The sequence below is a fragment of the Artibeus jamaicensis genome, unplaced genomic scaffold (genome assembly GCF_021234435.1).
Source record: "Artibeus jamaicensis isolate MK-2021 breed Jamaican fruit bat unplaced genomic scaffold, CSHL_Jam_final contig_2170, whole genome shotgun sequence".
NCBI lineage: Eukaryota > Metazoa > Chordata > Mammalia > Chiroptera > Phyllostomidae > Artibeus > Artibeus jamaicensis.
In genome coordinates this window covers 5268256-5296061 of record NW_026521445.1, presented here as the reverse complement: position 1 = coordinate 5296061, position 27806 = coordinate 5268256, and the positions used below count along the sequence as shown (strand labels likewise).

At 50.7% G+C, this 27806-nt stretch overlaps 1 protein-coding gene across 5 annotated transcripts in view; it reads left to right on the top strand.

Annotated features, from left to right (window-relative positions):
• HHAT (hedgehog acyltransferase) overlaps window positions 1-27806 on the top strand; it is a 246746-nt gene that overhangs the window by 29519 nt on the left and 189421 nt on the right. For 3 of the 5 annotated variants that reach the window (XR_008390351.1, XM_037136997.2, XM_053658762.1), the window contains exons 4-7: window positions 2948-3061; window positions 10635-10829; window positions 11960-12175; window positions 20234-20405. Coding sequence is in view for 4 of the 5 variants with exons in the window: in XM_037136997.2 (XP_036992892.2) it covers window positions 2948-3061; window positions 10635-10829; window positions 11960-12175; window positions 20234-20405 (697 nt within the window). In the remaining variant the exon portion in view is untranslated. The remainder of the gene's footprint in view (window positions 1-2947; window positions 3062-10634; window positions 10830-11959; window positions 12176-20233; window positions 20406-27806) is intronic. The other 2 variants (XM_053658763.1, XM_053658765.1) reach the window with 2 other exon arrangements.

Genomic DNA, 27806 nt, shown 5'->3' with positions numbered 1-27806 from the left:
ACGACGTGACGACGTGGTGAGTTGCTGCGAGAAAGGTGGCCACAATGCTTTGTGGGAGCAGAGACGAGGGACAGTGGGTCCAGACTGTAAAGGGACAGATTAGGAAAGGATTTCTGGGGGAAGGCTTGCCCGAACTGAGACCTGGAAGGTGGGTCATCATCATAGTGATGTGTGAGGGATGGGTTTCTCCAAGTAGAGGGAGCAGAGGGTGGGAAGTTCTGGTTGTCTGAACACTACACATCTGGGGGACTGTCAGAGGGTCAGCGTGGCTGGATTGTAGGATGGGGGTGGGGGGCAGGTTAGGGGAGGACGATGAAGGGACAGGCAGGGCCAGATGAGAAGAGCTGCACGAATCTTGCTTAGAATGTTTCCCTGGAACACTAAGGGGAAAATGTGAAGAATGTGAAGGGTGGGGGTCGGAGTAACACACTCAGGTGTTGTCTTAAAAACATTACTTAGGTGCGGTGAGAGGGGACAGAATGGAGAGAACAAGCCTTAGTGTGCAATGAACAGGACCCAGGGCGGAAGTAAGTCCAGCACGGAGGACAGGGAGGAAAAAGGTGAGCAGTAACTCCAGGTTTTTCCTGGTTAACAAAGGCTCATCGGTGGGCAATTGCTGAGACCCTTCCATGGCCTCCATGGGGTCTGCTTCCTCGGTAGCTGTGGACTTCAGATCTGACAGCAAATTACCTAAAAATGCTGTCCGTCTGTGAACTGAAGACAGTGCTCCTGACCTGCTCTCCCCAGGAGGTAAATGAGAGTCCAGGAGACATGGCAATCCCTGAGAACAGGGATGGGCCAGCTCTGGCTCATGGATGCAGTCTGGACCTCCTCCTGGTTTTGAAAGTCAAGTGGTGTGTGTACTGTCTGTGGCTGCTTTTGGCTGCACTGTCAGAGCTGAGTAGTCGCCGCAGAGGCTGTGGCCCGCAGAGCCGAACATATCTACCATCGAGCCCTTTCTAAAAGTTGGCTAACCCTGTTTCAGTGGGACAATTTTGATAACAATAAGAGGATGGATTTGGAGGGATGAGTTCAATTTTTGATACATTAACTTTTCCGACTTTCGACTTTGGGCTTCATGGGTCAACCCCCTTTGCTTCCATGATTATACTTAACGCTAATTCCATAAAGGAAGACCGACCAGCCTGAGGTCAGATAACAATAGCGGACAGAACTGGAACTCAAGCCTGGGTTTCCTGGGTGGGAGCCGGTCTGGTCTGTGGCACACGCAGCCCACGTTCCCTGCGCAGTGGGCACACGAGCTCAGGGTGAACACGGAACCTGCTGCAAGGCCCTCCTCCAAGGCCACCCATCGTCATCCCTGTCCTCTTTGTTCTTGGTGGGGCTCTGTGAGGAGGTCGCCTGTGTCTCAGGGTTTATCAGGGTATTGGGTGTGGGGAGCATGGGTCATTTGAGAATACACAGTCTGTGTTTCTTTATGTGAAAAATGGAAAAATCTTTTTTTAACAAGTGACGCAGTATGCAGCATGATACAATCACAGCTGGTTAACACACGATGGCAAGCACACAGGCCACCATGAGTGGCGAATGTGTGTTTATGTTACATTTAGTGCGTGCTGTGCACCAGGTCCTATTTTTACATAATGAGACACATGTTCTCATCTAAACCTCACAAAGCCCTAGATTTGCACTGTTATCCTATGAGCTGACCAAGCAGGAAGGTGAAGTTCTTGCTCAAGGTCAGCACAGCCGTGTGTGGATAGACCTGGGATGCAAACCAAGCTGAGCCTGCAACCTTAGCTGCTAGGTTTGCTGTCTCCACCTTCATAGTCTTGTGTGAATCAAAATCAATTTTATCTATATTTTACCTTCTGAAAAAAGAGTGTTATACTATGTGTAACTGGTATGAAGTTTCCCCTCAATCCTCTAAACCACCCCCCCCTCGATATTTTACTCTAAATCCAGTTAAATTTGGTCCAGAGTTCTACTTGCAGAGACCGATGAGTTGTTCAGTATCAGTAGTCACTGGGGGAGCCCCGGCCAGTGTGGCACAGTTGGTTGGAACATCATCCCATAACTGAAAGGTCGTGGGTTCGATCCTAGTCAGGGCATAGGCCTAGGTTGCAGGCTCGTTCCCTGGTTGGGGTGTGTGCCGGAGGCAGCCAGTCAATCGATGTTTCTGACCCACAACCATCTCTCTCTCTCACAGCACTGAAAACATGTCCTCGGGTAAGGGTAAACCAAGTCACTGGGGGATTCTTTCCCTGCCCTCCATGCCCAACTGGGCCACCATGACCTCCCAGCCCTCCTGAGGCTAAGATTTCAGGTGCTGTCTCATAGTTCCAGGCATCCACGTGTCCCCTCTCCCCAGAGCCTGGTTCACCCCGCCACCCCCCCCCGCCCCCGCCAGGGCGCTGCACAGACCCAGAGGCTGGTGCAGATGCAGACACAGGGAACAGAAGTCTACCTTTTATTCTTTCCTTAGAGTCTTATAGGGAAATAGTTCATTTCTCTATCAAATTATCCTCTTGCTTCCAAATGGCAGCAAGAGTTCACAACTTGAAGCAATTTTCCTAGTGTTCAGTTCACATTTCCCGTGTTAAGTGCGGGTGCCAGGGTGGCTGAACTGAGCGATCTCTGTTCATCAACACACCACCTGTGTGACACTGGGTGACTGGATTGAATTTTTTAACCGCGCTTTGTTTTTTATAAAATGGGGATAATAGTAGTTTCCAGTCCACAGAGGTCCTGGGAGATCAGCATTACGAAGACACTTGTCTGAAAAATGCAACGACCAGCCGAACTGGAGGGGGGAGGCATGTGGTGGGGTCTGGGGGGGAAAGGCTGGGAGCGCTGTTAAATTCCACTTTGCAGAGTCTGGGCTCCCACTGGCCTCCTTTCAAGTTGGTTTATTAACTGGAGTTTGTGTCCTGCCTCAGACGTGCACTGGAATCCTTCTGATAAACTCCTCTTTTGGCCTATTTAGGACCGGACCGACTTTGAGTGGAGCTTCTGGATGGAGTGGGGGAAGCAGCAGCTGGTGTGGCTTCTCCTTGGCCACCTGGCTGTGTCTCAGATGGCCAACCAGATTTCGAGGAAGGTATGCTTGTGTGCATCACTTTCTTTCAAGCCTCTTTCTCCTTTGCTTTTTCTGAAGAAAGAGCCCTGAGCTAAGAATCAGCAGACATGCATGTTAGCCTTGGAAGCCTGGACAAGATGAGAACAAATTGTTAATGATAGATCAGACATTTAACACACACAATTAACACATTCTTATCCTGCACTTACTTCCTCCAAGTTATTTTTCAAAGCAATGAATATAAAGGATTTGAAGTAAAACTAGTTACGAGCATGGGTACATTTATGGATTACAGCACTGAACCAGTCGGGTAAATTGCAGAGCAATCCTTCAGATAGGATCCCACGTGCTTAAAGCTCAGAAGTGCGCAAACTAAAGTCACACTTGCAAAGACAGATAAGATAATAGAAAATAAATATGAAATTCAGGAACGTGGTGACAGCTGGTTGGGGAGGGACTTAGATGGGATCAGAGGGGCTGCCCAGGGCCCTTTAAGCACGGAGAGTCTTGTCTTTATTCAGTTGCTGGTGGGTGTGCTGGTGCTATTTCATTTTTCTTTGTACACCTGACAAACTTAATAAATATTCCTTCCTCTGTGCTTGATGTTTGATATGTTTTTAATTGATCCTGGGGAAGAATGAAGTGGCAGGAGGAAGGAAAGGCGAGGTTGCCCCGCCCCCTGGCCTCTGCAGGCTTGTGCTCCCCACGCCCCTCCCTGCCTCGGCGCTGTCTGGTGGGTCTGCTCTGCTTCCCTCTTGCTGTTGCTGCCTCTTGTTCGCTCGAGAAGGTCAGTCTTTCTCTAGCTTTCTTCATTACCGTCCCCCCGCCCACCGCCATCCTCTTCAGGTATTTTTTCCTAATCGTCACTTCTAGAGAGAGGGAGGGAAACACTGATGTTGGAGAGAAACATGGACAGGTTGCCTCTCGAGTGCGCCCCCACCAGGGATGAACTGGCACTGCAGGCTCAAGCCCTGACCAGATGGAAGCTGTGGTTTCTGGGTGATGCTCCAACCGCCTGAGCCACACCCGCCAGGGCGCTTCTGTGTGAAGTTTTACCTGCAGACACGCTGAGTATCTGCTCAGGTACTGTGTGCATGGCTGTGCTTGATGCTTATTTTTGTCTCCAAGAACCAATTCCCCCTCTGTTGGAGGAGATCTAACACCCATGGAGAATGCGGGATGTAGATTAACTCTGTCTTCTTGGCTCAAGGCTCCTCCCCCTTTCCCAACTTCCTCAATGTTGAGCTCCTCTTTCGCACTTGCTACCCTCAGAAGTCTGCCTAGGTTAGAATATAGATGTCCTTCCATTTAATTTGCTTGCAGTTTTGAGTTAAGGCCCTTTTCGTCTTGGGAGGCAGTGTTCAGAGTGGTTGAATCCCAGCTTTGGGGGTTTAAGCTGCGCACACAGTCTGAAGTTAGCTGATGTCTTTCGGTTCCTTTCCTCATTTGTGCAGCGGGGATGGCAGCATTTGCTTCTGGGGTAGCGCTGAGGGTCTGATGTTTTTAAGGTTCTGCCTGCATGTGATAAACACCAAGTAAGTGGTGGCTGCTGTGGCACCTGCTGGTGTCTGCTGGCGTTTGGCGTGTGCTGTGAGTGAGGTCTGTGTGTGCTCCTGGGCCGTCTCCTCCACGGTGTTCCAGAAAGGAGGCAGCGGTCCCAAGACACCAAAGCCTGCAGGGGCAGAGGCTGTCTTCGTGGTCACACCAACACTCCTCTCCTGCCTGTCTTTCTCTGACCATGTTGCCAGTGCATGTTGAGTCCTGGGAGACATGGCCCCTCCTTTGGCAAGTTGAGCGAGAAGTCATGGTACAGAGGAAGCCAACTCTGATGTCGGAGCTGGCCCTACGTGGTGGTGGGTTGGCTGCCTGGGAGGAGGAGTGGGCCACATCTGCCTCGGGGTGACAGGGAAGGCTTCTGAGGATGTGGCTTTGATCTGTGGCTTGAAGGAAGTAGAGTCGTTTGCTTATTTCAGCTTTGCATCTCATTACCAGGCCTGGTGGGCAGGCAGGCTCCTCTTTTTATATTCGGGGCACATCTTACCCCAAGTCAGTAGGAGGTGTCTGTGTTTTTTCTTGGAATGAGGCAGAGCTCACAGAGTCATCTGTGTGTGTGTGTCTCTCTCCCGTCCCCCCTCAGGTTCGGTTTGTGCGGCAGCGTGAGCAGGGCTCTGGCTGGGGCTGGGGCACAGTGCTTGTTTTGTCCCCGTTTGCTCGGCCTTATGTAATAAGTACGAGCCACAGCTTTGGCCCCATTAGCCCTGCGCCTTTGCCACCTGGACTGAGTGTTCCAGATGGCCTTAATGCAGGTGGGTGTTTTGGTACTTACTCAGGGTGGAAGATTAAGGCTGCAGTTTATTTATTTCTCCATCCTTGGAGACATCGGGAACTATGAACAGTGCCACGCAGGGACAGATGTTAGCAGTTCTCGGTGGTACAGCCCTTAAACCCTGAAGGACCTTCCCACCTCTGTCTGGTATCTCATCCCATCCCTGCCTTTGTGAGCCCTGCCGCCTTCCAGAGACAGGCAGGGTAGCTTCCAAAGTGTGATTTTCTTCCTTTTTCTTTTCCTTTTTTGCCATGACAAGTAATAGAACTTTCCACTGAGCTCCTTGGCTGAGGTTAAGAGCCTTTCCTCTGGGTAGGGCTCCCCCGGTTTTGGTGAGACCGAGCTGGGGCCAGTGCCCTGGGAGGCTGAGTAACGGGGCTTCGACTATGGGCGTGTTGTGCTTGGACCGTGCTGGGGTGGGTCAGGTCACTCCCCACTTCTTGAACACCCCTGTGGCCTCACCACCACCTGAGACATCGTGTTCTTTGCCTTCAGAACTGAAAGTAACCTCGAATGAGCGTTTTGAGAAGGCTGGCCTGGCGCCGGGGCTGAGGGTGGGCGCTGTTGCCGCCCCCAGAGCAGAGTTTCACTGCCCCTCCCACAGCCAGAACCCGAATCATTAGCATTAGGGCCCGACTGGCTGAGCTCATCGGCCACAGGACTGCAAAGCATGCTGGTGGAGACGAGTAAACTAACCTCTGGAGGACCGCGGTGGGCGAGCGGGCGCTCCCTGCCAGCCTGTTCCCGAAACCGCACACCTAATGGGAATCGCAGGCACTAATGGTTTTCCTGGAAGCAGACTCTGCCGCCTCCATCCGCGCACATCTAGGGAGGGCTGAGATCTGCTGCATGGGGGCCTGCCGGCCTCTGCTCTCGGGAAAAGCAGGCCAGAGTGGAGATGCCTGGACTCTGGGCTGGTTTTGTGTTTCCCCTGTTTGTTCAGGGAGATATATCGACATATTTTTTTGGCAGCAGCTGCCCTTGATTATGTACTATGTAATAAGTTATGCCACATAGAAGGGTTATTGATCGGCTCCTTTTTATTTGCTTCTCAAACAACGCTCCACCGAGTGCTTTTTGGGCAGATGTACAAAAAGATAGAGTGTGCAGCCAAGTCTGGTGCCGCTGCCAACAGGAGTCTGCGCCGAGGCTTTGCGTTTTCCTTCCTCCCTACAGAGACAAGATAATGAGGGAAACCACTCAGGCACATCCTATTACCAGTCTGTGCTCACAGCCCAGAAAAGCACGAGTGTGAGTCGCGATGGTGTGAGCGGGCTGTTGCCAGCCGGCGCTTCCCGTGGCTGGGCCCTGCCTCCCCATGGAGAGGCTCTGGAGGATACAGGTTTACAGAGGAAGGAGGGCCAGCCCACGGCCTGTCCTCAGGGGTGCTGACTGCAGCCTGGGAAATGTGCCGGCTCACTTGGTCTGTCTCCCGGAAGACTTCGTGGGGCGATAGGCAGCAGGTTCTGTCACCGAGGTCTGCTTTCATAGGCTGGTGCCTGCGCCCCACTGGGTGCAAACTATTTGAGGTCCTCCCAACTTAAAGGACCCCAGTGAGTGGGGAACACACGGTAGATGGTGAGAGGTGACGTGCATGGTCCACACCCACAGGCAGGGCAGCCTTGCTTTCTAAGGGGTTAAGTGGTACAAGGAGAGACTTTGGAAACAGCAGGATCTCACATCAGTGGACCAGACAGCCCAACACTTTGGCGCTGATTTCTTATTCGTAACTACCAGGTTAGATCCTAAGACTTGAGGAAGCATATCCATCTATCCATCCATCCATAAACCCACCCACCCAATATTTACGAAACACTTGCTGTATGCTAGGGACGGTGTTGGATTCTGGGCCTGTATTATTATAACACGAATGAGACAGGACTGGCCTTTTGAGAAGCGAGCCCTGTGTAAACACAGGGAGCAGTGGAGCGGAGAGCGAGGTCACCTCCCTGGTTCAGCTTGGGCCGTAGGGACCGTGTCCCATCAGAAGGGCCAAGGTATTCCTAGTCTGGCTGTGTCTCCACTGCCACAGAAATTCCTTAATAAAAGTTGCTCTTCTTCCCCTGCCTTCTTTTTATCTTCTGTTAGAAACCAAAGCACCTGGAACAGAGGAAGTCAAGGGGGTTTGGCTAGTTCCGATGAACTTTGCACCCAGCGAAGTTCAACCTGCCTTATTTTTGAGCTTCAGGTTGCTCACCCTTTGTTGTCCTTTGAAGGAGCATCGTGAATGCAAATCAAAGCCCCAGTGAGGGAGCCCTGCACGCCCACCACGATGGCTGCACTGTAACCCAGCGACACCCCCAAGTGCTGGTGAGGGTGCCCGTACGCCAGCTCACTCGTCCGTGGCTGGTGGGAGTGTGAGATGGCCACTCGGGAAGACCGTGCAGCGTTTCTGGTAACACTAAACACGTAACTGCCACGCAGCCCTGCAAGTTCATGCTTGGGCATTTATCCCAGAGATGTGAGCACTCATTTTCACACAAACACAGTTGTTCATATCGGTTCATAACTGAGACACAGTGGAAATAGCCTGGCTGTCCCTCGGCAGGTGGGCGGTTAAACAGGCGGTGGCACGTCCATGTCGTGGAATACTACACAGCATAACGGGAGCAAAGCTTTGATACCGCAGCAACTGGGACGAATCTCCAGGGAATTATGCCGAGGGGAAAGCTAATCCCAAAGGTGACCTCCTGTAGAAGTTTTGGAATGAGGGATGGAAGGCTACTCATGCTGTATTCAGCGTTTTAGTGGGGTTTTGAGGATGGGATTCGAACCGCATTTTTATAGACAGAATGAAAAGCGATACTGTGCAGGTGTTTTTTCTGCATTGCTAACACCTTTTCCTTTTCACTGCCTGTTCACAATGAGCTGCCTTGACCCCCTGAGGAGAGGGCGATATGAGGGTTGGTAGAGGACAGGAGGTCTTAGAATGACGTCAAGTGTCGTCTGTCTGCTGTTTGGCAGGAGGCAGGCAGCGGGGCGGGAACGTGGGACAAGCTCGCGTGCCCCCAGGGCAGCTTTTGTGAGCAGTGAGGTTCATCAGAGTGTCTCACAAGCAGGTTTGCACAGTGCCACTGAGTGTTTCCTGAAGGTCTGTTCAGCTTTTCCAAGTCGAAGCAGCTTAAGTCTGCGGTTAAATTCCCAAACGAATCCCAGAAAACAGGCTTTTTCCAAATGGATCAAGTGGCACTTAATAAAAATGTGGCTGTGTGTATGTATAAGCACCTGGCATGAGAGTGAATTCCCAGTGGTAAACGCTGTAGGTCATGGTGAAATAGAACCTTTTTTTTTTCACTTGTTGTAACTCCTTCTTAAAAATAGTCTTTGGCAACCTTGTTCCGTGTACTTGCACTCTGCCCAGAGGTGAGTGTTTGGGGGAAAGTCTGAAGCAAATTGATGTGGCCGTTTTCTGTGGGTAGTAGGATGGAAAAATAGTAAAAATGGGCTGCAGATTTCTTTGATTTTCTTGGAACTTGAAAGTGCCTGACGTAGTCACTCATTTCAAATGTTTTCTCTTGAGCTGGAGCGTAGGTTTGGGGAAAATCACACTTCAGCGATAATTTGGGAGAGTTAGCATCGAAGCGTGGGATTCGCAATTTTCAGCCCACAGCTGATTTTCCCTTAAAGAAGTCCTTGTTTTTACAAGAAGACATTCCTAGAAACCACACTTTCAATTGCACACTGAAGAGACACATCATAGTTTCCTATAGAGATAATGGCTGGTATTCCCGCTGTATTTACGATGTGTGCAGACACCATTCACTGTAAGCATTTTACATGCATTTCCATACTAACTTCTCACAGCATCCTTCTGAAGCAGATACTGGTATCATCCTAAGTTTATATATAAAAAAATGATGCACAGAGGCATTGAGCAAGTTGCCAGGGCCACACAGCTAGTTAACAGGGGTGCCAGGGTATATTAGGCAGCTGGACTTCAAAGCTTGAGTAATTAAACCGAGATGATATGTTGCCTCTCAAACAATGTTAAAGCATTGTTGTGGTTTTAAGGATGACAGATATGGCCAAGAGTATATCATAAAGGCAAAGACATGTTAATTCATCTATTAAGTTATTCAGTGTCAATCACTATTATGTGGGGGTGACTTTGCCTGCAAGACCCCCCTCCGCCACAGATGAAAGTAAACACTACAAGACATGATCTGCTTGGGGAGGAAAGGTGGCCAGTTTCTCAGAGGAAAGAGGCCTGGAGCCCCTTCCTCCAGGGTCTTTTATTGGGTTGTAATACACAGGAATACAGGGCAGCAAGGATCAAACAGTAGATAACATTTCAAAGAAATCTGAGGGCTTAGTCTGAGTCAGTGTCTGTCAGGAAAGGGGGTTTGCAGAAACTTTAGGGTTTCCTGCTTGAACCCTTAACATATGAATGAAAGCACTCTTGGCAAAGCAGGTTTCACAGGATTTTTAAGAATTCTTTCTTATGCCAGATTTCTACCGGGATCCCACTCTACTGGGGCAAGGAGCTGTACCTCTCCCCATCAGGTTTTCAGGCTTAAGAGGATTAGAGCCAGGAAGCACTTCTCCAAGAGAACATGGGGACTCAGGCTATGTCAAAGCTGGGGTGGGGCATTGCTCTTTGTTGCTGCACCCCCCCAAGTCCTTCCATGCTGGCCTCCCAAGTGATCATGTCTGGCTTAGGTTGCCCCTCCTCTGAGGGGTCTTACCCATCTCTGACTACCAATCGTGCTTTGGGGGCAGGGGAGGAAACTGAGGCAGCATTTGCTACCAGAGACAAGCTTCATCTCCTGCGGCTTGCATTCTGGAGGTCGCTTGCTCATCCTTAGCCATGGGGGGTAGTTATAATTCCCGAAACCAGGCAGAGCAGTCCCCAACACTATTAGAACTTGATAATTAAAAGAAAGAGATCCTCTGATTCTCCTGAAAGAAGGCTGAATGTTTTAATCAGGTTGACTATGCAAAGGCTTCAATATCTCAAAGAGCAGGTAATGTTTACTTTGCTGCGACATAAATGTGACTACATAATATGCTAATAAATCAAAATGCAACTAGACACTTCATTTTGAACCCGTGGTTGCGACTGGCACAGCCCTCTGTGGTTCCTCCCGACACCCCACGTTCACTGAGCCTCTCCCCCACCTTCACTTCAGCAGGACCCTGCGAGCACAGGCTCGCTAAGCATCAGCCTCTCCCCTTTGGGATCTTCAGTAACAAGGCCCCCAGCTCACTCCTCTCTCTCTCCTTCCCTCCCCTCCCTCTGTGCCTCTCTCACTGGGTCCCCGTGTGCAGCACAGACCCTGGATCCTCACTGCCTACGGGATGTGGGCCTGCTGGTGTGTGCTGGGTGCCCCGGGGACAGCCACGATTTTCCTCCACACCATCATCGCCTTCTGTGTAGCCCAGTTCCGGTCGCTGTTCCTATCCTGGCTCTGTTCTCTCCTCCTGCTCTCCACACTGAGGCTGCAAGATGTGGAGGAGATGAAGGTAAGTGTCTCCCTTTACTTTTGGGAAGAAGGTGGTCCCTTTGGCAATGCCCCCATCCTGTAGATATCCTTGTTTTACCAAGAGTCAGTTGAAGAACTGTGGTGGGGCTCCTCCTAGTGGCCACGTGGGGTTGATGCATGTGAACCCTGGTGCTGCATTCTTTTTTTTTTTTTTTTTTTTTTTTTTTAAGATTTTGATTGATTTATTTGGCAGTCTATTTCCACAATCCCAAATTTCTTTATTTTCTCTTCCCACTTTCTGTACCCCGAGACCACAGTCATCAATGTTAGGAGAGACTTGTGCTGCATTCTGCAGTGAGGTGTTTTCTAGCGAAGTCCTCCGAAGTTGCACAGGGCTAACCTTGTACTTTTCTGCCACTTTGGGTAGGCATGGATGGTGGCACATGTCACCAGAGGAGAAGGTCAGGAATAAAGGGAAAACAAAGCAATAGTTCCCTATGTATTTAACAAGACATCATCTGTAGAGTGCTATACAATTCATAGGAAACTCTCACATTCCTTGCTTCATCTGGTACCACTGCAGCCCCTGAGACAGATAAGGCAGGTATTTCTTTGCACAGAAAGTGCTGGGAATTTTATTGTAGTCTCTGACTGTGGAGCTGGACCTCCTGCAGTGTCTTTATTTTTGTTCACTTGTTCATTCATTTGCTTGCTCATTGATTCAAGTGATGGACTTGGAATTGGTGTGCTGCGATCGGCAGTCATGGGAAAGAGCGTGGTGGGAAAGGTGAGCGAGTGGACAACCTGTGTGATGTTCATAAGCCCCTCTTTGTCTCCAGCATTGTTGGAGGAGCTGTCAAAGTGTCCACTGGTTGTGGCTAACATCCCAGCAACCCATTGGATGTGTCTGACAGATGCATATCTGGAAAATCCTCACTGTTGCATCAGGCTTAATGCTAAGCCGATGGTTGCTGTTAGAGGCACTCTTCTGCCCACTGCTCACTAACTGCTTGTTTTGCTCACCGAGAAGATTTTCCTGCTGTTCAGTGGTTCTCAGCTCCCTTTACGGTAAAGCTACTGCTCTACCCATGGAAGAATTCTCCTTCCTGGGAGATTGGACAGTGTCCCTCCTTGCCGCTCACGGGCTGTTCTCTCCTGCTGGCTTTGCAGAGAGGGTGGTACAAGACAGAAAACGAGTACTACTTGCTGCAGTTCACGCTGACCGTTCGCTGCCTGTACTACACCAGCTTCAGCCTCGAGTTCTGCTGGCAGCAGCTGCCCGCTGGGCGCACCTTCTACTCCTTGCCCTGGTTGATGGCCTACGTCTTCTATTACCCCGTCTTCCACAACGGGCCCATCCTCCGCTTCCCGGAGTTCATCGCACAGGTGGGTCCCCGGGGGCTGCATTGGTGTTTTGACACATTCCCCCCAGTGCTTTTATTCAGGGGTGCCCACAGATTTAAAACACATATTGTTGTCTTGATTCTTTTAACATAATAAGTACTTCAGGAGGAACAAAGCCTTCTGTGATTTAAAAAAGACTTCAAAATTAAGGTCAACTTGTCCCAACCCTGATTCACGGTGGACTGTGGCCACCAGGATTAGTAAGTGGGCGCAGCAAGGAGCTCGTGGGGAACCCTGCAGGGCAGTCCTGGCATCATCGCGTGGTGTTGCTTGAAAAGTAGGAAGAGAAACTGTCTAAGCTGTTGGTTGGCAAATAGTATTTATTTTTATTTTTACAAACTTCTGTAGCCTGGGACCTGTTCAGGGCTACTTACGTGGGAGGTGGAAGAGAGCCGGAAGGCAACAGCGATTTCGGGTCTGGGAGGCGGTGCGGTCCAGGACCCTGCCTGCTTTCTCCAGCGAGCAGCCTTGTCTGAAGCTCTGGTCAAGCTACCTCCAGCACTCCCACCTCACTTTTCCTCTTACTTATACATTTTTCTCACTCCACAGCTAGCCTCATGGAACATGCTTATGAAATTAATTCACCTCCCGTGTTAGTAATTGAAAATACCCCAAACAGCGTTTCTCAGGGACCTGGCTACCCCCCACCCCCCAAACAAAAAGGTCCTGATGGAGGTGAGGAGAACTATGGGTGTGCACATGCAGTGTGCACCGGCACCTGCAGCACCTCTGTGCACACAGATGTGTGCACACCACACACACGTGTGCAAGCCTCCACACATGTGCACACAGGCCCAGAGTGTGGTTTAACGTGCAGAGCCAGTGTTGCACCTTTTTGGAGAACAGCATGAAACGTGCCCTCCGGAAAAGTCCTAGGGCTCTTAGAAATCCCTTAATTATGTCTTAAAACTTCCAGTCATTGATGCATTGTACTCAGAAGTGCACTTCTGCACTGTAGTAGTAATGTCATGTTTTAAATTTTCCAGTTACTTAACTTTTTCCCCTCTGCAAATCCTTAAGTGAAATTGGTATTCTAGGCAGATTCATGTTAACATTTGGTCTTGCGTACCTCGGTTTGGGGTACACAGGATCAGTCATTCTTTGTCCTGAAGTAATTTTACGTCTGTGTGAATGTTGTGTTTACAATGACTGTGTGGAAGACAGAGGTGGTTAGTGGTGGCAGCTGGTCTTCTAACCCTGGTTCTCAGAGTGTGGTCCCTGGACCAGTGGTATCTGGGTCACCGGGGAACTTGCAGGAACGCAGGTGCCCAGGCCCAGCCCGGGCCTGCTGAGTCAGACACTCGGGGCGCCGATGCATCCCGAGGTTGGGAACCACTGCCCTGGGCTCCTCAGAAGATTTGGGGTGCAGGGTGGGATTTGGTGGGCACAGTGTAGGGTGGGTTCGGGTGCTCCAGGCTGTCTCTTTTATGATTTCCTCCCCATTGTGAGTTTTGAATTCTTCCCAACATTTCAGCCAGTAACTTTGGACTACACATCCACATCCCACCCCCCCCACAACAAAACACTCCGAAGACAGTAATTCTCAGAGAAAAATGGGCCAAATCCATTAAGAGGAAGCAGGTCGTGTTCCTCGCTGCCTCCGACCCAGTGAGGAGCTTTGGCCCCTGGGATGTGCACTGTTATCAAGCAACTCCTCATTCTTCTTTCTCGTTTCCTTCTCTGAAACTATGCCCTGCAGGGTATAGCAGGAACCCTGGAGGCCCATGGCAGGGTCCTGTGTCCCTTCCAGGAGCCAGGCTTTGAGCTCACTGCCCACCTAGACCCTGCCAAGGGCACCATTCTCTAGAGTTTCAGTCTGGTGGAGAGAAGGGCTGGTGTCCTGCCGCAGGGACTCTGGTGTGCAGCCTGGGTGCTGTTTGTCCCTTGTCTCCCTCTTTTCTGCCCCTTTCACATTGGCAGCAGTTTCTGAAAGCAGGGGCCTCGGAAACACACATTGAAACCTTTCTCTGTGGTCTAGGAAGATCATGGAAAAGTTGGTCTAGAAAAGACAAAATATTTCATAAGCTGCAGGGCAAATGAAAGAACAGCCCGGAGGTCCCTGCAGTTGCCAGAGGTGCCTCTGGGGCACGTCCACCTCCAAAGGGAAAAGTGTGTGGAAAGGGGAGCAGTTATATGAGGAATCAAATCTAGTGGTGGAAGGACTCTTTCCCAAGGGAGACCAAGAAGAAAAAGGTGGGACAGGGAGGAAGAAAGCTAACTGGGAGGGCTTGTAAGCCAGGTTTGCTCTGAACAAGTGCTCGAGTGAGTGAATAAACGACTTCAGACAGAAGGACTTGTGATTCTCAAATTCGAGTTCTTAGACCCTCAGGTCAGTGCTCGAAGTAGTGAGAGCAGGAGAATGAGGCTGTGCCACCAGGGGGCAGCAGAGCCTCACGTGGAAACCAACCCAGGAAGGAAAGCGGTGGCCAGCTGGCAACCTGCAAACTCAAGATAACCGTGTAGGCACACCTCTGGGAGAAGGAATCTTTCATCCAGTTTTTTTAGCACGTAAATTTACACACGCAAGGTGAGGGGAGTGTAGAAGAGGGGTCCTCTGTAATGTAAGGCATGTGGAGTTTGCACACGTAAGTCGTGAACAGGTAAACTTTGCCTGTTGGAAGGCCTCAGAGCCTGCACTTGGGGGTCACCTCTGGTGGCATTTGCAGTGTCAGAGCCGTGGGCTCCGTGCATTTTTCTTCCATGGTTCTGTGGAATTGAGATACTGAGCTAGGGCCGAGGACAGGGGCTGGGGCTAGGAAAGGCAACACATGCTGTTTATTTGCTAGTGTGGAGCCTGGGCCTCCCGCATCTTACTCTGAACAGGTCGAATTGTCCAGTGGGGGGCTGCGGGGGGGCAGGGGAGTGGCGAGCCTGAGGGGGGTCAGACCACGGGGCTTGTCCTGGCTGAGGCTGAGCTCCTGCCCCCAGGAGAAGAGCCAGCGCTGAGCCTGGGGACTTGCACTTGGTTGAGAGCAGGGACTGGAAGACAGCCCTGCGGTAGAGTTGACTCCCGCTCTGCTGTGGCTTGAGAGTGTTTGGTGACTTACTTTATGTGTGACTCAGTTTCCTTATCCCTCACAGGGTTGTTGTAAGGATTAAACGAGTTTGTACAGGTGATACAATATGACTCATAAACAGTAGGAAGTGTTAACCATTACTGTTAATGCTGCTGTCGTTAGCCAAATGAGAGTGAGGCAATTCTGGGGCAAGTTTAGGCCAGAGCTGAGACCCTGGTGTCCAGTGTGGTCAGTGGGTGCAGCAGCAGGGGATTCTGGACAGTGGCCATCCTGGCCTCAGAAGAGGCCAGTGTGCTGGCTCCATCTCTGGAAGAGAGACCCGGGGGGTTGCTGCGGGCCCAGGGGAGGGCTCCGCCCCCGCCCCCGCCCCTGCCCCGAGGGGCCAGGACTGGCCAGATCCGATAGGCAGGCAGCATCCCGGACTAGCCTCGAAGGGTGTGCGGTGGGCTCGGCTTGCAACATCTGTCTAGGATAATAGAAGTTGTAATAAATAATACTAACTGAGCACTTGTTCTGAGCCAGGTTTTGCATGTTCCAACTCATTTCTTCCTCACAACAGCCCTGAGAGAGAGATACTGTTGTTAATACCTCTTTACAGAGAGTAATAAAGAGGCAGAGGGAGGCTCATAGAACGCAGAGAGGGGTGGAAGGAGTAAAGACGTGAGCCTTGTCACGCGCCCAGCTTGGTGAGCGCCCAGGAGTCAGAGGAAGGTGTGGTCAGGCTTGTGGACATGTGCGTCTGGGGCTCAAGCTGGCCAGACCAGGTCCCAGCCCTGGGGCAGCAACCCCCACTGCAGGCCCCGCCCCTGATGCTCTGGCGGAGACCACTGTACACCGCCCGCCTGGGTCTGGGTGACGGGAGGACCGGCGAGGGTCCGATTAGGGAGTGGCTGGTTGGGTGTGGCCTGTGACCCCTGGCTGGACCGAACCCCTCCACCGACGCCTTGTACCCACACGCAGGGGTTGGAGCAGAGGAGGCGGAGTTGAACAGCTGGCTCTGGGAGGGTTTTTGTTTGGCGCCTTTAAACACTTGTATTATTACCGCCTGTAGGAAAAGAACCTTTCCACTTTGGAAACTGTCATCTTTAATCATCAGAACATCTCTAAAAGCCTTTGATATTTCTTTTTATGCAATTTGCATGAAATGAGGTTTTAAAATATAATCTGTTTTAAAATGCACTTTGCAGAGGAGTTAATGTGCATTTTTTAGTGGAGCCTTACATTCCCGCTGATGGCAGTTTCCAGTGGTCTCAAGGGTGGCATTCCCCGAGGGTGGAAGTATCTCGAATGAACTGCTTTGCACACAGACCTGCTCGGCGGGCGAACTGTGCCTGCGTGTCTTTTCTTCCTGCTGGATCAGCGAGGCACCAGTGCTGAATCTCTTAAATAAGAGGGAGCACACTGGACTGAAGATATACATAGACTGTAATAATGATCCGACTCCTGTAAAGATGAAGACCAGTAACCATTCCTTAGATAAAAGCAAATAGAAGGAAAAATTGGATTGGTTCCCTTCTGCTGTATGTGCTGGTGCAGTTAAGGAGTAGACACTTCTGTTCCCTGCGTGAGGAGGCAGCCAGGACCAGAAGGGGGCTCTGTGGAGAGAGGCCCCCTCTGGGCCAGTGGTGACACAGCTTTGCTTCCTGAAACCCGTGGGGAGCTTCGCCCTGAGGAGGGCAGGTGAGTTGTTACTGGGAGGCCAGCCAGCCCCAGTGCATGTCACGTGTCTTCTTTTTTAACAATGTTTTTCAAAAAGAATTTATTTATTTACTTTTAGGGAGGGGAAAGGAGGGAGAAAGGGAGGAAGAGAAACATCAATGTGTGGTTGCCTCTTGAGTGCCACCTACTGGGGACCTGGCCTGCAATGCGGGCATGTGTCTTGACTGGGAATTGAACCGGAGACCCTTTGGTTCACAGGCCAGTGCTCAATCCACTGAGCCACACCAGCCAGGGCGTGTTTCTTCTTAATCATAGGTGTTTATGACATTTTGGACTGCATACTGTTTGGGTAGGGAAAGGAGGGCCTCTGAACTGACCCGGAACTGTGATGGCCCAGAGCTGGGCAGTGACTGAATAGAGGTAAATTCCCTGATTGCCTGGTGGGGCTTCCCTCCCACTCAACTTCTCTGCTCCCTGCACACCCAGGTGGGTGTGCTGCACACCCAGTGATGGCTGCAGCCCCCGGTGCGGGTCTGGTCTTCAGCGGACCTGAGCTTGGGGGCGGCTTCTGCTCAGGAGCCCACAGGCCACATGCAGAGTTGCTTACTTAGAAATGGGACATTCTGTTGTGCAAGGATTGTCTTCTGTCAACACTGCTTTTGGGGGGCCAAAAGCATTATCTGGGGGACTTGCTTCCCTCCCAGAGTCCGGCTCCGAGAAAGGCCCGACTGTTGGTCTGGAATGGTTTTGGCCTCTTTGTGTCTTAGCCTTGCCGCTGCCTTGGTGGGAACTCTTCCAGCCTGCACCGTGGACTCTGAGTTCGTACTCATGTCCTCATTTGCTGATGGTCATTAGGTCAAAACGAATTTGCTTTACAGAGCTGCAAAGGGCTGGTGATTAACAGGGAGGAACTAACTCTGTGCATAGCTAAGAGAAGCTACGAGGGAGGTGGGAAGGTCAGGAGAAGTAAGGATGGGGCTAGCGTGAGAGAGAGGCAGGGGTACCTGCTCCTAGGGGACGCTGGGCCCCCCTGGAGACCTGACAGTGGGCGTGCTTCAGGAGAAGGGTGAAGAGATGGACTACAACACCTCCTAGTGGACAGGGCCACAGTCTTCACAATACTGCATTACTTTTCTGCCCGATCACAAAGAATCAATTGTTAAAAGCAACCTAACAATCTTACCTTCCAAAGAAGACCACTGCCGTTGCAAACCTGGGGGGCATCTGTCCAGCCTTTCACTATGTAGACTCACTGAACACAAATAGTTTCCACGGCTCCGTAATCTCTGCTCCCTGGGGTGGGAGTCCTGCACTGAACCAGCCTCCCACTGGTGGGCTCTTGGGTTGATCCCTTTCCCCCTCAACTAAGTAACACAGGCACGAATGTCGGGCAGGCCGGTTTCTCAGCACCGAGGATTCCGCCGTCCATCAGCTTGTTGTCGACTTGGCAGGGCCTGGCAGAGCACTGCCCACTTGAGGTCAGACTCCAGTGGAAACCACCCTTGGCTTATGCCTGCAAAGGAGTCTGCATGGGGTCATGCCTGCAGGGGCAGCTGCGACTGCAGCTAGCGGTGGTCCGTATCCCCGGCGTGCCCGGCCCTCCTTCCCGGCCAACCCTCCCAGCCTGCACCTCCCCTGTCGTGACCAGCCTGGCGAACCTGCACAGCAGTTGCAGTTTCCTGACGATGCAGGTTGGTGTGGCCGTGGAACACGCTAAAGGAAAAAGAGAGTTCCTGTCAGTTTGACCAATTTACATCAAAATGAAATCATGGAGCTGCCCCTGGTGTAACTGACTAAGCAGGTGGCAAAGGGCAGATCATCCTAATGCCATGAGCCCGACAGACTTTCTCGGTCTGGCCTCCTGCTGTGAGAGAGCAGTTGGAGAAAGTGGTGGGATGAGTGTCAAAGTGGAACAGCAGTGAATCCCCTGGCGAGCGGGTCTGCCGTGGACTCTAGGGGCAGTGCTGGCCCCTCCTCCTGGCTGCACGGGCTCCCCACGCCTTGATGTTAGGGGACGGTGGAAGCTTAAAAGCTTAAAGCTCCCCAGGCACAGGCCTTGCTGATATGGTGTCTGGAACCCTCACTGTGAAATGCGGAATCGAGCCGTTGCCTCTGCCAGCTGGCGCTTCCGGTGCAGCCCATCCCTCGTGAGCACGCCCGGGCTCTGCAGTCCGAGGTGGCCTCCGGTCTGACGGAGTGTCGTCGTCTCAGATGAGGAAGCTCCCGCAGTCCCTCTTGTTCTTGTTTGTTTAGCGGTGTAAGGCTGAATTGAATTCACTTCAGGTTTTCCATCATGCTTATGCATTTCAGAATTTCTGTGTTGTGCACCCTAAACAGCCAGCAGTGAGGTGGGACCACAGAACCAGGCTGCCTGGGCAGAACTTTTGATTTTTCTGGTCTGCACTGTCCATGGGCATTGAGTGTATGCTGAGCCTTTTGCCTGTATCTATGAACGGTCGAAAGATCCCCCTGCCGCCTCGATGTCTGGCTCTGAGCCGTCTCCCGATTCTGCCCTGTGCCTGGCAGTCTGGGATGCCCCCGGGAGGAAGGTTAAGGTGAAGAATGTGCAATGCAGGGCACATAGTTATCAGACATTACCTACCAGTTACCCAGTGCTTTTCATGCACCAGGGGCTGTGCTCAGTACTTTGTTCTGTATATTTAGTCATCACAACACTTCTTGGTCATTTTACGTGGTTGGGAACCAAGCCTCAGAGAGGGCGAGTGACTTGCTCAGGATCACACAGCTGTGTGATTTGTGCTAGAATCTGAGCTCGATTTTGTTTGGCTCCAAGGTCCATGTTCTTAACTGTGGTGCTGTGCCACCTGCTAAGCCAGAGACTTGTGCCACATACTGTCCTTGTTCACTCCGCCTTGTTTCAAAAACGACTTCAGTCCAGGTGGCATAGCCACACCTGATTTTTCTCTTGGTCTCAGGCTCCGTCTCTCATTCTCCCTCCCTTCCCTGTCCTGTGCCCCTTCTTGACTTGGCCCATCTTTCACCAGCCTCAGATGTGTGTGGGTGATGGACGAAGACAGGCAGGGGCCACTGAAAACAAAGAGACCCCAGAGTCCTGGGTGTGTGCCGCGTTGTTTCTGGCGTGAAGGCCCACGGAACCCGTCTTGGCTCCTGGCACCAGGCTGGCTTGTCATCGCACCGCACTCCTACTCAGGGACAGAGTCGCAGGCTCGGGTGTGATGTTTCTACCCATGAACACAGAATGCTCCCAAGGCAAACTAAGCCAACCTTCTTTCAGTAGGTACAGCGATTGTATTTGTGGACAGTTTATTAAAACCGTTGCGTCGGCGATGATTTGAAAGATCACAAAGGTGCAGTCTGGTGACTTGCTGTGTTTCCACCGTAGATGCAGCAGCAGGAGCCTTGCTCACTGAAGATCAGCATTTCCGTCCTTGCCCGGGGGCTGGGCCGCCTCTTCTGCTGCTGGTGCCTGGCCGAGCTGATGGTGCACCTCATGTACATGCACGCCCTCTACGGCAGCGCCCCGCTCCTGCGAACCGTCTCTTGTTGGACCTTAGGTAACGGGGAGTCTCTGTCCATACAACCAGCGTCAAGAATTAGCTTCAGAGTGAAGCTGGCCTGGGGTACATGGGGGTGCAGTTGCCTTGAGCAAACCTTTTCCTTTTTAACCTGTTCCTCTTGTGGCCAAGATGGCACCTGTGTGGGGTGGCTGGTTGGGGGAGGACCACGCTTTGGTGTCTGGGAACCAAGGATGGTCAGTCCCTTTTCCTAATGGGACCCGACCACGCTTAGCTGGGTCTGCCTCTCGTAGACACGGTAAACGGTGTGTGCAAGCGCAGGTCCCTCTCCTGGCCCCTTTCTCTCGCCTGCCCATTTCTTCATACCTGCGGGCAGGTGGGGTGGGTGTTGGTTCCTCAGCAGGTAGGGCTCCATCTCCAGTACAGGACTTGTCTGTGGGGAAACCACTGTGCTTTCTTTCTCCCTCTGGCCAAACGAGCAGCAGCCACGCCTGAGCTGAACTAAATCTCATTTCCTTGTTTGCTCTCCTTTCAAGAACTCCCCATGGTAACGAATTCAGCCTGTGGTCTGACCTCAGCTTGCGCTCCAATGGGAAATGTGTGATCTTCCGGCCAGATTAAGCTGATCCCTGCTGAGGGCAAGGGTCCACCCTGGGCTCCTTCTCTGCGACTCCTTGTCTGTCTGGTGGTTTGGAGATGCAAGAAACCTAACCAAACGCTGACTATTCTCGGTGTCACGCAAGCTTCATTGGAGTGTTTCTAAGGAAGTTGCCTTCTCACTCTGGAAAAGCACTGAGCTGTTTCGATGCGGGTCTCTTCTTTCTGAACAAATCTTTGTTCTCGGAATAATTAATATTCTAAGGTTTTAGTGATTGGGTTGGACAAAACAGGATAGTTCCTAAGGTGGCTCGTGCTAAATCGACCCCCAGTTAGTTGTACTGCATTCCAGCTAAGAGTCTGTATCAGTTGGGGTGATTGTAACTCTGAGGAACAGAAAACACAACTCAAAATGAGGCTTGAGCAGTAAGGAGAAGCTGTTGCCTCAACAAATATTCCTTCCAAGGTCAGCATGAGGGGCGCTCCGTCCCGTGAGTTGGGAAAGTCGTCAAAGATTCTTCTGTGCGTCTGCCCTTCGCATTAAGAATGAACCAGAATCCTAGAAGCCCCCGTTTGTATCTGAAATCCTATCACCTTCTCTCCCCCTGTCCTCAAAGATACGTTCGGATGCCCTTTTATAAAGCCATTTTTAAAAAACAGACTTTATTTTTGAGCAGTTTTATGTTTACAACAATGTCCAGAGGAAGGTACAGAGATTTCCCATACGTCCCCCCTACACACACACACACACACACACACACACACACACACACACACACACACCTTCTCCCACCATCTACACCCTCCACCGGTCAGTGCATTCATTACGGCTGGTGGACCTGCGCTAACCGTCCTTGTCACCCGACGTCCACCGTTCACGTCAGGGTTCACCCTTCGTGTTGTGCGGTCCGTTTGACACAGGGTGTGTGATGATGTGTGTCTACCGTTAGAATGCACAGAACGGATTCGCAGCCGCAGACAAGCCTCAGCTTTGTCTCCTCGTCCCTTCCTCTCCCAACCCTTGCTCATCTCTGACCTTTTTTACCATCTCTGTAGTTTTACCTTTTCTGGAACATCACAGAGTTGGAGTCATACAGTATGTAGCTTTTTCAGATTGACTTCCTTCATTTAGTGATATGCATTTAAAGTTTATCCATGTCCTTTTTTTTTAATCCTCATCTGAGGACGTTTTTTCATTGCTTTTGGAGGGCGGGGAAGGGAGAGAGAGAAACATCAATATGAGAGAAAAGCATTGATTGGTTACCTTCCTATGGACCCGGACTGGGAATGAACCCACAGCCTCTCCATTATGGGACCAAGCTCCAGCCAACTGAGCTACACCTGCCAGGGTTATCTGTGTCTTTTATTGGCTTTATAGGTCATTTCTTTTTGGTGCCGAATAATATTCCATGGTCCGGGTGCACCACAGTTTATTTCTTCAGTCACCCACTGAAGGGCATCCTAATTGATTCTGGGTTTTGCCAGTATGAATCATGATGCCACACGCATTTGCATTTAGGCTTTTGTGTGGACGTAAGTTGTCAAATCCTTTGAGTAAATACCACGGAGGGCAATTTCTGGACTGTAGGTGAGAGTGTATTTATTTTTGTATGAAACTGCCGTCTGTTTTCCTGAAGCGGCTCTACCATTTTGCATTTCCATCAGCAATGAATGAGTTCCTGTTGCTTCACAGCCTTTCCAACGTTTGGTGGTGTCCGTATTTTGGATTTGGGCCATTCTAATAGGTGCATAGGAGTATGTCATTGTTTTAGTTTGCAATTCCCTACTGACGTATACTGTGCAGCATCTTATCCTGTGCTTATTTTTCAGGTTGCTCTAGAATTTGCCATACCGTACTAACCCGAGTCTGCTCTCAGATGGCACTGTACCACTTCGTGGTAGTGCAGTACCTGTTAATAATATATTCCTGATTCCTCCTTGCAGCAAAAGATCCTGAATTCCTCTCCTGTCACTTTTATGATTAGTGACATTCGTCTCATTTAAATAATCATCAGTACATTGTTGCTTTTATTTTGAGCAGACTGTTATTGATTAGGTCAATGAAGAATAAGAAACATTTTAATTTTACCTTTACTTATTCCTTCTTTGCTGTTCACTATTTTTTTGTTGATTCAAAAATATTTTTTTTCCTTCTCTTTTAAGACCTTTTAAAAATCATTTGTTGCAAGGTACGTCTACTGGAAACAAATTCCACCATTTTTGTGTGAGGAAGTATTTCTTATTCACTTTTGAAGGATAATTTCACTGGATACAGAATTCTAGGTTGGGATTTTTTTTCTCTAAACACTATAAATATTTTGCTCTCCTCTCTTCTTGTTGGAGTGCCTTCAGAGGAAAATGTTGGTGTCGTTTTCACCTTTGTTCCTGCAAAGGTTAGATGTTTTTCTCCCCTCTGACTTCTTTCTGTGTTTTTTCTTTATCTTTATTTTGGTTGGTGCTCTCCCCACTTCCGGGATCTCTGTGATGTCCCCAAAGCTAGGGCACATGCGAGGATGAGAGGACCTTGTTCTGTGACAAGTTACTCTGCAGCCTGGTAGACAGGCAGACAGAACCGCTCGGACCCATAGGTCTCCAGAATCTGTGACCGTGGCCCCTCCTGGTCTTCGGAGGTGGACTTGCCTCTCTGACAGCCCATGTCCTGTCCGTATCCGCAGGGTCTCAGCCATTCTCCCCAGCCAAGAGTCCCATGTGGTTAATGCCTGAACTTAGGCCCATGTCCACAAGGGAAAATGACCAGTGCGGGTCTGTTAACAGTTCTTGTCCACTGCACTATCTGATTTGTGTGAATTGAGACCTCCTTTTTGGATATTTTTGGATACTTACAACTTCACTACGAAAATGTACTTGGCCTTCAGAAGCATGTGAGGTAAGTTGTTTTATATGGTTTTTGTTGCTTACAAAAATTTCTTTGTGCGTGTTTTTTTTCTTTTATGGATTACAAAAAACACTGCCAGTCTAAAAGCACCCACTGGGATGTGGTAAATGAAGGCACTCTTCCTGAGGACAGAGGTGTCCTGGCGGCGCCCCAGGTGCCAGTGTGGGTGGTCTGGGGGGGGGTCGATCTGAGCAGCAACGCCTGGACAGGTCAGAAAGCTGTGCTGCATTTTGTGTTGAGGGGAAGTGTAGGGGGTGTTTTGGGAGCAGCAAGCAGAGATGTGGTGAAAGAGAAGCCAACTGACCTGGTTTGCCACGGACTGTCTTGGGTTTGGCAGAGCAAGTCTCATCTGGGGGGACCTCTCAGTCCTGGCCAAACTGGCATGATTGGACCCCCTGTATGAGAACTCAGAATGAGTGTAGAGCAAATGTGAGGGGTGCATTTCCGGGACCAAGTGAGTACTTTGAGAAGCTTTTATGCAGAGTGACATCCCCAACGGGCCCGTGGAGGAGGCACCTGGATTGTTTTGCGGGTCCAGACTCGTACAGTGAGAGTTACTGTAAAACAGAAACTGTTTGGGAAGACCCACTGGTTTCCAGGCACTTTGGGCCATCTTCTCCCTGTGGTCCAGGTATTTCTTCGGAGGCGAGACATTGGGGAGATTATGTAGTCAGGAATTTTAGGGCCAATGTAGACCTCACAGGTCATCCAAAACTCTCATTTTATAGAATAGGAAATGCAGGCTCAGAGAAGGCCAGTGGTCACAGCTGGTTGGTGGCCCGGCTTAGGAGCGAGCCCGTGTGTTGATTTCCAGGCCCTGGTTCCTCCCTCTGCCTTCACTGCCCCCCCCATTCGGTTCTGGGGTGTCACTGTGTGCAGGGAGCTGTCCCAGTGACTGCTGCTGGGGAGGCCTGGTGTGGGCTTCCCGTGTGAAATGCGTGAAAATGAGAGCCGCTGGCCTCTCTGCCTCAGGGGGCAGCGAGTGTGTGTGGTGCACGGGGACAGCAGGGATGAGGCCTTGGAGAAGGACACCAGTCCAGTCTCACAGGTGCAGTGACAGCAGCTGGTTGTCGACTGCCCCGCGAATCTAGGAATTGCAAATGTGGACTCCTGGGGGTTAGACAGGACATCCGGAGCCGCTCCACCCAGGCGGGCAGGAGACTCAGTAGCTGTTTTGACAGGTGCAAGTCCAAACGTCTTTGCCAAGGAGGACCTTGCTCACTTTTGTGGTCATTTTTCTCTGCTCCCTCCTGGTGCCCCACTGTTGCCCAAACGAGTTTTTAATGGCGGTCACGTGCTCACCAGCAAGCACACGCAGGCAGTGAAGAGAGTGGAAAATAGACTGTGGAAGTGCCCTCAGGTGCCACCCCTTTCCCATTTACCTTTTGTTTCTCGTCCGTATTACAAGGATTCGTTTACTGCCCTTTTCCCTTACTACCTGTTTTCAAAGCTTCATATATTCTGAATTTTTCCCTCCATGATGAAATGTTCTTTTAGATTCTGTTTTTTAGTGATTCTGTGGTGTTCCTTCCTATGGCTTCACTGCTATTTAGTGAACTGATTCTCTGTTGCTAATCACTGTTTAAAATTTCGCCCTGTTGAATAATGCTTCAGTGCACGTGGGTGCATAAAAGCCTTTTTGAACTCATCCGTGGTGATGATTTGCTGAGGGCACTTTCCTAGGTCAAGGCTTTGGCTGCTTACTGCCAAACTGGACTTTAGAAAGACAGGGCTGTTTTTCATTCCTGGCGTCGGCAGTGCTGACAAGAGGCCGTGGAGGAGAGTGTTTTTATGCAGTGAATTTCTGTTTAGAAGGTGCACATCTCCCATCCCGTCCTAGTCACTCTTTTCCTGATTCTCCATCTTTGCTTCCTGCCTGGTGATGGCTTTGAGCATCCTGTTGCTATGGGGCAGCTGTGGGTTTCAGCTCTGGTTGGGCTGCCCTTGTGGGGGGCAGGAGGGGTCTGGGGGAGGTGCTGCTGCCAGGCGAGTGTGGCGTGGGGTCTGGCCCTTCCTCCCAGCGGTCCTGGACTGAGCCCTTCCCAGGGACGCTCCTGGGAGCCTTGCCGGGCTTCTGGAAGCTTGACTGACTTGTGAATGTTAAGCTATAAACCTGCCACTTAGAAACATGGGTTTTCAGATGGGACAAACCTTTCTTTTTCCCACAAGATAATTTGTGTTCCGAGTTCTTCAGATACCCTCTACCAGGTATGGAAATGTTGTATATTCATAAAATATTCACGTCACGGTGCACTAGCAATAATGGACTGACTGACTGAGCCTTGGGATTCTGGGCTAGAAAGCCTTCTCGGGAATGCTGTGGCTTCTTTGAACAGCAGCACATTGCTGTAGAAGTGCGGTGGCTTTCCACTGGGCTCTGAATAAAACCAGACCGATCCTCCCTAACAGAGCACCCGCCTCCCGGATTTGTCTCATGCCACCTTCCCTTTGCCCTCTGACCTCTGCCCTTTCTTATTAGTTGTCCCTTCCAGTAGCAGTGCTCTTTCTCTTCATCATTGTATGACTGTTGTCATCTCACTCTAAATGTCTCTTCTTAAGAGGAGTTTCCCTGGTCACTCACACGGAAACAGCCAGCTAGCGCCTATGCCACCTCCACCCGTGGCTCATCGCCATCTGAAATTTGCCCTGCTTGTCTCTCATGATTGGATGTGTGTTCTGTGGAAGTAGGAACCTTATTTAAATTGGTTGCCATGGTGTCCTAGTGCCTAGAACAGTACACAGCTAATCATTGACACTGCCTAAGTATTTGTTATGTATAGATGACGCATTCGGTCCGGCAAAGGTCCTTTCTGTTGCCCGTTAAGAGCAGGTGTCCTCAGTACTCACTTGGGGTCGAAGATCTGAGTTTTAGTCTTAACCCCAGATTCACTGGTTCTGTGACCTTGGAAAAACCACCACATCTGGGTCTCGGTGCCCCTGTGAAATAAGAATCCCAGTGTTTGCCCAAAGAACCCCACAGGGTGCTCGAGAGGACCGGGTGCCCCATGGTTGTGCAAGCTCTTTGGAAACTTCTAATCCTACGACAGATGGAAAGAGCCCATTACTGAGAGCAGACAATTCTGACAATGCAGAGTGGACCACAGGTGAGGGTCTCGGTCAGCACCTGGCTGATGACAGCTGCCCTGGAGACTAATTCATGAAGGCCTCCAGTGAAAGCCACCCATGGTGAACCCTTCTTTGTTGAAGATTCTGCCAACCAGGACAGGTGATGGTTTGGTCAGGACGAGGCGGGGAAACAGCCAAAAGGCGAGCCCTGGCAGTTCCCGCCGAAGCAGTGACGGGGAGGAGCATTGTCTGGAGGTTCGTTTTGTCCCGTCCAGCGGCGGAGCACCCCTGCAGTGGGGCCAGCACCTTCTCTTAGAGCTGAACACTGTTAGGTTGGTGTCCCCTGGCCAATGCCCCAATTTCTTCCTCACTCAGCAACTCTCCGAGTAAGTTGGTTTTCTATGTGCCTGACCCAGAGAGAAGAAGGATCCTTGTATGAAACTATGAGGCTGGAGTGACCTTAGAGGTGTTGCTTCTCACTCTGGGTCAGTAAATTGGCATTACAGCTTGGCCCCTGTGAGCCTGGTAAACAGGCGTCCACCCCAGGACAGATCTTCCATCCGGGTGCTGACAGATGAGCCCGCGGGGGCTCAGCCTGGCTGGGGTGGCTTTGTCACTGCACAGCTGCCTTGGCCGGAGTCCTCACGTGGTACCACAGCTTTCCATTTGTGATGTGGTTGTGGTTTGATCTGATGCTCTATCTGGCTGAAGAGTCTTTTAAAAAATTCCCGTACCCACGCCACTCCCTTTGGCAAACGTCAGTTTGTTCTCTTTATACATGGGTCTAGTTCTGTTTTGTTTATCTGTCTGTTTTAGATTTTACATATGAGTGATATCATAAAACATTTGTCTGACTTATTTTATTTAGCATGATATCCTCT